The 10,574-nt window shown below is 35.6% G+C and overlaps 1 protein-coding gene across 9 annotated transcripts in view; it reads left to right on the forward strand.

Annotated features, from left to right (window-relative positions):
• Positions 1–10,574, forward strand: part of DMD (dystrophin) — a 1,137,868-nt gene that overhangs the window by 728,962 nt on the left and 398,332 nt on the right. For all 9 annotated transcript variants that reach the window (XM_085319436.1, XM_085319439.1, XM_085319437.1 and 6 more), the window contains one exon: positions 9,476–9,577. In XM_085319436.1, the coding sequence (XP_085175562.1) occupies positions 9,476–9,577 (102 nt within the window). The remainder of the gene's footprint in view (positions 1–9,475; positions 9,578–10,574) is intronic.

Below are 10,574 nucleotides of genomic sequence, written 5' to 3' on the forward strand. Positions count from 1 at the left end.
GAGGTCTGTCTCACTGTATTGTATGACATCTAGGTCTAATCTGGCAAAAAGCTGAAATGTGAAAACTTCTGATGATGAAGATTGTTCGTTTAGTTGAGCTGCTGCTGTTTTCAATGCATTGTTAAGATCTGCAGTAAATGTCGATTTAATAAAGTCATAGAACTAGCTTGATGTTACCTGTATCAGTATATTCTCATTCTTTCCAGAAATCTTTTTTATGGATAAAGAGACCTGCTTAATGTTTTCTTTGTGAGCTTTGATCCTTTACATTTTAAGCAATTGGTATCCAAACCTCTTCATCTCCCTTTGTGGAGCTTCACAGGTGTTAGAGATGCTGGAGACTAAATAACTATTACAAGCAGAAACATTCTAGCTGCAAAAGGATGAGGGAGGATGGCAAAATATTCCCAGTTAGTGATCGTTAGTAAACTGTTTTATTTGTAACATCATAGACTTTCAGGATGCACTGCAAAATGTATCTGTGTCCTAGCATGTTGGGAGAGGAAAGATTTTTAAGAGGCAATCAGGTATTTGATGTGAGAGAGAGTATTTTCTGGGAAATAATGGATGATTGGTATGTGAAGATGGTGATTTCTTTCTTGAAAGTATAACCTTCTCAGAAGTCTAAGTAGGTTATTTAGAAGTTAGCTAAGTTGTATCTTAGCTTAGTCTTTTGGCTTCCTTCTTGTATTACAGCTGAAATGATTTTCAGGATCCCAGTGAAAGGTCTGTTTAACAAGAGTGGACGTATAAATATAGCAGAGAGTTACAGAAATGAATGACAGGGTATTTTATCATGGCTGTAGTGAAGTCAGTGCCAAATTGTTGTGTAGTTGGCATAGTTAGGTTTTTACAGGTAGGATATTTCCTCTCCAACCCAGATTTTACAGTTTTTGACATTCTTTGAGTTTATTCTTTTTCATGCGTTGTTGTCTTCAACTGAAAACCTTTCTCTTCAAAATATGATTCTTTAAAGCTCTTGAATATTCTCCTTCTTGATAATATCAGGTTATTTATCACATAGCTACTCTTGTTCTGCAAGATTATATATTTTGCTATACTTATCACCTACAATTAAAGTACTGTAATCTGAAGAAGAGCACATGCAAGTAGCTTTTTGTATCAGCACAGGGTTCTTCTAAACATGTTCTGGCTTGATTGCTAAATTGTGAATATTAGAGGCATCTTCTCTATTTTGTACATTGCTAATTATATGAATGAACCAATCTGCTTGATAGTGTAGTAAAAATAAAGATGCATTGGCATGCCTACAGCATCTTAGTTGCTCCTCACACTAAAGTTGGTAATAACATGGAGAATACTCATTTGCAGATGTTGTTCTCAACTTCTAAGCAGATGAGGCTTTGAGATATCAGGCATGGTGCTGTGAAATTCATCTCTGGTAAGACACAATAGGAGGCACAAGAGAGTCGACTTGTTAGATATGACAAATTTTGTTTTGAAAAGGGAGGTCTTTCTAAACTATGTAAATCTGTGCTGTGACTACTCTTTAACACTTGGAACTATTGCATGATATTTGCTTACAACTTCTTATTCCTTGTTTTGCAATTAGCTTTTTCTTCATCAGGAAGATAGAATGAAAGAATGAGTGAGATTTTTAAAAAATAAACTTCTTATAAAATAGATACTTTCATGGATATTGAAAAAAGAAAAACTACCCAGTTTGTGGAACATAGCTTTGCAACTGTGACATATTAATTGTCTTTCATAGAAAAGTCACATGCTAGCTTTCATTCTTTTCTTTCTTTTAGTGCAGCCTAGTGTACTTTATTTAATTGAAGACTTCCTTACTATATGAACATATTGATAGCATAGTAGATTCTGAGATTAGGACTTTTCTAATACTTTCAGAGCCTACTGTGTATGTTACCATTTGTTTTTGTTTTGTTTTATTGTACAATGCAGAAACATGAACATTTTAAAATCAAAACCATCACTCCAAATCAGTAAAAACTGAAAGAATGCAGTGGCAGTTAATGCTATTGCATTTTCTTAATTTTTTTTTTTCAGCAATTTTTACCATTTCTTCCAGTAATAAATGCCACTTTAAATACTGGAATTTGCAAAAATATATCCTAATGAAGATCCATTTACTGATGTGTAAGGTTAAGTAACTTATATTGAGAGAGGCATATCTGAAAACATACTAAAATTAACAATGGCATGTTAGAACAGCAATATATTTTGATTTTTTTTTCCCTATTTCATTCTGTAGTCAGGAACTCCCCTGAAAATAGTTCTTTATTTACTAAGTTTGGAAGGAGGAGGAGAACCTGCATATGAGCAGGTTCATATTCTTTTCTCTACCTAAGAGAGAAAAGAATAAGCAGACAAGAATTAGACAGTGATTAAAAAAATATATACTGTCCTCTTAGATTAAATGATTCACTTTTATGGAACAGAACTGTGCCATTGTATGTAATGAGAGACAAGAAATTCTAGTTTTTCTTTCTTGCTTGCCAAAATAAATAAGCCATGCTTAGAAGTCTCAAGAGTGACTCAATTATCGCTAAATTTCACTTGCCAGTAAAGATACTTTATAAGCCATTCACTTTGTGGCTCTATTCTGATGGTATCAATAGATGTTGCTGTAAGCACAGTTTGAAATTATTGTAAATGCTGTATCATGGAAGCAARCTTATTGAATACTTAGCAGAAACATTATTTTGAAGCAGTATAATATCCTTTTCACTAACGTAGGCTGAAATATCCATAACTTGTTTGATACAAATGCATAGATACTGACGTTTGCAACAGTAAATGCTGTTCACAGATGTAAAGATTTCTTTATCCTTATAATTCTTTTAGTTTAGACTTTTGTCAAGTGTCATTTTTTCTTCCTTTTAGACTCTGTGCATCCAGTGAAATCTGTGATACGTTTAATAGTGAAGAATTAGGGCACAGTGTATCCTGTTCAGCTTTGAGATGTGAATTATCAGATCTTTCCTCAGATTCAGACAAAATACTTGTTTTGCATGCTTGTTATTCTACTGCAGAAGTATTCTCTGCATCTGAATAATTTGAAGGCAAGCAGTGTCAAGAGAGGGGAATCTTCCATCCTTTGAAATGCTTTCTTAGCTAATTGTTTTTTCATATGACGGTATCTTTATTTTAAAACATGTGATATTTACCTATTTTAATTCGAACTATTTCAGTCCAAATTTACTTTTGATTCACAATATTTTTCTGTTAATTATATTACAGTAAATATGCATAGAGAATTCATTTTCCAAACCATTCCTCCAGAAGTTTTTTTTCTGTATTTACATTCTGTCTTTGCTTCTCTGTTTGTTTATTTACTGTTTATTTATATGCTCATGAGTACCATCTCTTGGCTAAGCAAAGTAGTGATACATTATTTTTTCTTGAATGCATTTGAAGTTCCTGTATCTTCTCCAACCATAAACTCAACCTATACTTATGGTAGTAGTCCAGACCTACTACTGTATCAATCAAATGTTTTTTTGCTCTTAGATGTTGAAGGATAACAGGTTTAGAGAACACATAGCTAAGAGAGAACTTATAAAAGTATTGAAACTTTCCTTATTTTCTCCCAAGAGAAATGTTTTTCTGCTGAATTTCTTTTTTCTGTGTAAGTTCTTCTGGATTCATTATTTTCTCTTTTGTAGTATGGACTGGAACTGAGATAGGATCTGCAATCTAAGTGAAGCAGGAATGTCTGTCTCATCCTGCCTCCTGTCCACCCTCAAAATATTCTAAATCCTGTCTAGTCTTAAACAATTCTTCTTACTGGACCTTTTCACAGTCCAACCTGATGATTAACTGATTTTGTCTTTTTGGCATATCACCACCGTAGCCAAATTCTTTTCCTATCCCACATATGCAGTTTTTGTGTTTAGAGCTAGTAATTTCATTTATCTTCAGCATCTCCAGGAAATTTCCTTTTTATGACCAGTAATTGCAATGGCTAGACACTGGTTCCCCTGTGTGTGTCGTGGAAAACTCCTATGTTTCTCCCTCCAGCTGTACAGAAGAAGCTCACTAATTCCTGTTAGCCAAGAGGAAGATATGCTTTTAAAACCCCATCCTTTGTTTCTGCAAGGTGGTGGACATCACCATTTTAGCCAGGTTGTTGGCATGGCTTAAATTTTGAGACCTTCTCAGTTCCATTTTATTGTGGAACATTTCCTCTTTCTTTCATTTTTTTCTTTCCTTTTTCTTTTTTTTTTTCTTTTTCCTCCTTCCCTTTTTCAGTACCAGGAATGAGAGGATGAGAGGTATTGCCAGGAGTGGAATGATGAGAAACACCATCAGGTCTTAGTAGATACTGCATATGCTTATTTCAACAACTGCCTAACGGCTGCAATATGTGAGTTCAGAAAGTAGCGATGACCTCCAAAAAATGTTGTGCTTTTAGGAAGAGGTCCTTTGTATGCTGCTTATTTTAATGCAGCATTTTTTTCTCCTCTGAAGTATCTTGATTGTTCTCCTAAGTCCAAAGCTATAACAGATGTATCAACTATCTAGTCTCCCATTAAAAATGGATGACTTTTACATATGTTCTTTTAAAAAGCTGGATGAATTTTACTGTGTTATTCCCCCCTCTCAGAGTGATTCTGACACCATCTTGGGATCTTAGTTTGGGTCTTACACATTTAAAGAAACAGCAATTTAAGTTAATGGGAAAAAGACTGCTTATTTACTCATTAAAGTTTCATTTTTGGAGGCAGGTACATTAAATTGCTTGTCTGCCAGTTACAGAATTTTTTTAGTGATAAAGACGCTTTACACCGAGTTTCTACGTAGGCTACTAATGGAATGTTTTGTTAATTGAATTACCTGTATTTTTTCGTAAATGCCTAACATAGGAGGGTGAATTTAAATTCTGTAACTTGTTACGATGTCCATGGAGCATTCACTTTCTAGGTAGAACTACATAAAATATTTAGGAATCTATCCTTCTCAGATTAAAAGGTTTGATAAAAGTACCAGATTGTGTCTCTCTGAATTTTAACAAAATTGGTAAGTCTTTATTCAGGAAGTTTAAACACCGGTAGCTGCCTTTTTTTCCCCGGTGTATTAGGCCTCCCTTCACTATGGCCACAGAGCTGTTAACAGTGTGTCTTGGATATATTCTAATAATACTGTATAAATGTCTGAACTGAACACCCAGAATGCCATTGACTGTATGTCTGACCTGCCATCAAGATCTGCTGCTCACTGTGGTATAGCTGAACTTTGATGTATTTTAATTAAGTCTCCCCTGACCATTCTTCTTTGTGTTGCTTTAGGTTTTTAGTCTGCTCCATGAGTGGGAATGTGCAGAGCAAACTGAAAAGAAGAAATGAGGTCACTTATTTAGAACTAGAATTCCTGACAAATGCAACGCACTCACTTTTCCCATCTACCTTCCTTTCTTTTTCAGGACCTCAGCTTTGCACTGAGGGACTTGTGGGAAAACAAAAAAAAAGAGGCACTGGAACCTCACCATTTATTTACGGCTTTTTCCCTAAAATATCTGGAATTGGTGATCTGAAAAACAGAAAAAAATATTTTAGTGAGCCTTACTGAAATCTTTTTTGTGCATGAATAAGGAAAGCTACCTCAAAGAATTCTGGTTACAAGTTACATTCTCCCCCAGCTAAAAGACAACAAAACTAGTATAATTAAATATAGTTTTCTGTTGTCAAGTCAAAAATATTTGGGATTTATGTCTGATTATTTTAGAAAGTCCTCTTGAAAATGAAAATCTCCAAATCATTTTAGAGTTCAAATTTAGTATATTTGGTTATTAAACATCATTGCTGTATATCAGTAAAGTGAGGGGAAATTRCGTACTGCTTTTGTTTTCCTATTAATAAATTTTCTTCTTTAATCTTCATTTAATCTACAGTCTTGATAAAAAGAGATCATAACTTTTAAAAACACATACGATTTTAATTTCAAAATTATGTTTTCAAGGTTGCAATTCAGTTTTCATTTTTGCACTGCACTTTGTGAAGACGCAGGTTTAATCACTCAGAGTTTCTCCTACTATCCCCGCAGAAAACTGACATCATCTCACTGGGAAATCTGATCCCCAAAGTTTTACCAGTGTTACCAGAGAAGGTGAATTAGTATTTGTCAATCTTCATGTAGACTAGTAACAGCCTGAGATGCTAYCAGCATGTTATATGTAGTTGTCTGGGTCTCTTGGTATAGATGCAGCATATGTCAAACAGCATGAGTGTGTCTGCTAGGATGGTTACCATCTCCTGAAATAACATATGCCAAGCCAATAAACTTTCTCTTCCATTGGCGTACATACCAGAGGTTTTGCCAAAAAACTGGTGTCAGCTAGGGAGTATGCGTTTTCCAAGTTCGGAGCTATAGCAGCAGACTGGTAGACCAGACGGGGCTGCAGACAAGTCCCTGACATTTTTTTCCAGCCTGTCAGTTTATTCAGAGGTTTGAGCTGACGTGTTGTTGGAAATGGCAGAAGCCAGTGTGGCTTATTTTGCATTAGGCTTTCATCAGTTCTGACGCACCATTTTAACACCAATGGAAATTTTTAGATGGTATTTCATGGAGTGAAAGTGGTCTCTATTTAATTCTTGCTGTTTATACGTGTTTGAGAAACAGCAGTTTCCAGTGAAGCTGTATTTTAATTTGCCATATGTGTGAAAAGTTTAATTAGCATATTCATCAACCAGCCCAGAAGTAGTATTACAGCTCTTTTTACAGGCAGTTCATAAATTGTGAAATTGTAGTARAATCAGCTATACTCTACAGAGAAAGCACTGTATCTGTCCTATGGGCGTTCTGACACGGAAAGTGAACGTAGCAGAGGAGTGAATGGTCTTGAATCGACATCTTTAAAAAGTTTTCTTCAGTGTCCTCTAAAAACTGATGCCTGATTCTGAACATGAGCTTGGACAAGTCCGGTTAGCTTCAGTAGTAGCTTGGCGTGCACGGTCGAGAGCAGACTTCGGGCCCTGCCCTTAGAGTACATTATTTGTTTGAATAAATGCACAGGCTAGATAATAACTGCAATCTTTTTGCTGTGAGCAAACTATTGGAGTCCAAGTGATGTTACCATTTCTTCTCTTCAGGAATTGAATGATGAACCAGTATTCTGAAAGTACTCTTTAGTCTGTCTACCTATATTAATGTAGTGTCACATAGCAAATGGATCTGAAATTGCTGGTAACTTGCTCAATGGACAGAATTTGTCAAGGGGCTATACCATCAGGCAGATAACACTTCAAAGTTACTGCAGTGATTTAATGTCAGGTGTATACTTATTTAAAACCATTTTTTGATGTTTTTAGATTATGTTGGAATTAATGTGTGGCAATCAAACAATAATTGTAGCTCACAGCAGTGTCCAACAGAGCACTAAGATATTGAACTTACTCACATCAGACTCTTATTCATGTTTCCACATAAATCTGAAATTAAACATCATGCTGTATTTGACAGATTTACACAGTGCATTTTGGTTTAGGTTAAGGCCATTGATTCTGAAAGATTGCACTTCATAAGGTTAGTTTGTGTAGAGCAGGGGGAACTGTTGATTTGGCAGCTGGTGACATTATGTTTTTGTTACCCCACTGTGGAAAATATTGACTTTATTCTATCCATAAAGAACAAATACCTTTTCAAATGTTTATATAATATGTAGTTTTTATACATGTGCTATATATATACCCACTACTCATGTAAAATAATGACAGTAAAAAGGATTATTAAACCTTCTTTGCTGTAGAATGTGGAGTTGTACAGYGCCATTAGTCATTCATTTTGCTTTTTCTTTTCCCCTTAATTTTGAAAGAGAAGTTAGCCTATTTAAATGTATGCATATGATAAAACACGATACGAATTTCAATACAGARGATAGGGTAGAAATAAATACTGAAAGCCAGGGCTTTCAGGGCTGAGGGAGCCTTGTCCTCAYGGGCTGCACGAGCAGCTGGGTCCTTCTAAATGAGCAGYGTCCATGTCAGCAGTAACGCAGACCAAGAGGCAGAGGTCCGTRCCGCGAGAAACGGTGGGTKCTGAGGACCTGAGACGTCCACCGTACACCCCTAGCCCAGCTCTCCTCTGCCGCAAGGGACTGCGCGCCCCTGTGCCGGCGGTCAGAACCGCCCAGCCGAAGCACGGGGGACCTGGCAAGGCAGAGAGGTTCGCTTTAAAGGCCCGCTCATGATGCAAGTGAAACCACCAGTGTAGACGCATCCATAGCAGTCCAGCTTGATAGTCTTGGATTCTGAGGTAATGCATTTTAATCTGTTAAGTACTCTCTTATGACACCTGGTACTGTTATAAAATACATAAGAATTTATGAAGCATGTAGAAGAACACGAAGCAACACATACTGGCAAAATACTGGGGACAGTTTACTTGATGGGAAAAAAACCCCACATGTTAAAATGCCTATTTTTCTTCAAGACAGGCTAAAATTACATTTTTCTTTGACATGCCTTGATGATTACCTTTTTTTTATGTAGTAAATAGGGAAGTACAAAGCTAACCTAATATGGAAGTCGGTGGATATTCTGCAGTATTATATGGGAAAAGCTACAGAATCAAATTGTAAAATAATGGGAGAAGAAAAGAAGGGAGAGAAGAAAACAAAACAAAAAAAAAACCCCGATTTGGAGATCTCAGATAAATCTGAGATTTTGGGTTTTTATCTGCGTTGGCTTATATTACCTTCTACTACTTAAATGTGAAAATATGTATCTCAGAACTACATACATAGTTAACATCTTTATTACTTTTTACACTTCTATAGTTTTGGTTTTTACTTTTAATTACCTACATGCAGTGTTCCACCCATTACTTATTTTTTCTTACGACTATTTTATGGAGCCATAGATACGTTGAACGAGTTTCTCCATTGGCTAGGTTAGCACATGGGTGACACCTTTCTAAATTAAAGAAGAAAATTACTAGAGAATATGCAGTTGCTAATTCGGTAGGCATTGTTGATAATAATAGGTGCCTCYCCGTACCTTTAGGAACTCCCGCTGTTGCTGTGCTTTTGTTTTGAATTCATTTGTATGAATACTTTACTGTAAAACATCAATAATCTTGCTAAATTCAGCATCGTTGTTGGTCTGATTATATAAGTACAGTGCTGTGTACTACAGAACAAAATGTATATTGGTGCACTTTTTCTTAATGTAAAGCAGACAACAGTGCAGAGCTGTTTGAATGAGACTTCAGATACTTGCTCTTTTTAGTATAAATTTGTGCCAGTTTTATAATAGCTTTATTGAAAACTTAAAGACCTATCATTTTTTTTTTTAGCATTATTCTTTTTCACCATCTTTTCTTCTGTTTTCTCTTGTGACCCTCTTTGTCCTTAGCTGCTGTTATCCTTCAGAAACAAGTCCTGAGCAGAAACTAATCTACTGGTTGTTTACAGCCTCCCACAGAGCTCTAGGACTTTTCAGTTTTATTGCATATGCTATGGTTAATCTCCATTGCCTGTGTTTTTATTTTTCAGGAAACTGAAGCAGCAGTTCAGGCTAAACAGCTGAATGTGGAAGAGGTTTTATCTAAAGGGTGTCATTTATATAAGGAAAAACCAGCCACTCATCCAGTAAAGGTAATGAAGCAAACTTTAGCAATATCCATTACTGTGTAATGGGTTATGCTTCCCCTGTTGTACACTTGTCCTTGACATGCTCTGTTTAAAATCAATGAAAGAACTTGGCAAAAGCATTGGTTCTGTTCTGTGACAGCATAGCCAGGAATAATGTAATGTTCCTAGCAGGAAAATTTTTGCATATTGCAATGGAAGAATTGTATTTGGCATTAATGTTCTTCCGTCTATTCAAGAATAATCCATGTTGAAAACAAATTTAAGTRTTTTACCGTATTAACTGAGTCAGATAACGTGTTTTAAAGTCTTCCTGTTTTAAATTACACTTTCAGAAGTACTCTCAATCAAAAAAAGTGAATGTATTTTTTAGAAAAGGTTAAGAGTCAAGTCACAAAGGGACTTTGCTTTGAAGTTTTCCCATTATGAATGAAAAAAGACAGGGCAGTATAGAACATTCCCACTCTTTTATCTCTCCCAATATTCGTATAGAATGACTTGGTTCTGTTTAGGAGCAGAGGAATACATTGTTAAGAAGGCTGTTCCCTCTCAATTCTTCTCTTTTATAAAAATGTATTACAGAATCCTTTCCCCCAACATAGAAATCAGTTTCAAGAGGATATTTTTCGCTCAGTTTCAGAGAGGCTATTTAGACTTTCTAGAGGCTAGAGTATCATTTACTATCCTATAGAATCTTGAAGTAGAAACTAATAACAGAAAATAAACAGAGAAAGGTTTCCTCACAAAGTTAAGATGTCTGCAGGTGACCTCTGCAGTAAATTTCGTGTTTTGCCATCTGTATTTGGTCATTATATTTGGAGTATTTTTTTTCCTCCTTTTGCAAAGTCTGCCCTCACTGAGTCATTTATAAATCCCAACATCATATTTCCGTTCATGGGAGAACATGCATACACTTATCTCCATTTTAGAAGCTAATGCATATTTAATCATTTTTAGGTTTCTTTTCTATTTTCCCAAACAGAAATCCTTGAGTATAGTTTTC

Source organism: Rhea americana, unplaced genomic scaffold (assembly GCF_003343005.1).
Source record: "Rhea americana isolate MKP2758 unplaced genomic scaffold, rheAme1 scaffold_59, whole genome shotgun sequence".
Lineage (NCBI taxonomy): Eukaryota > Metazoa > Chordata > Aves > Rheiformes > Rheidae > Rhea > Rhea americana.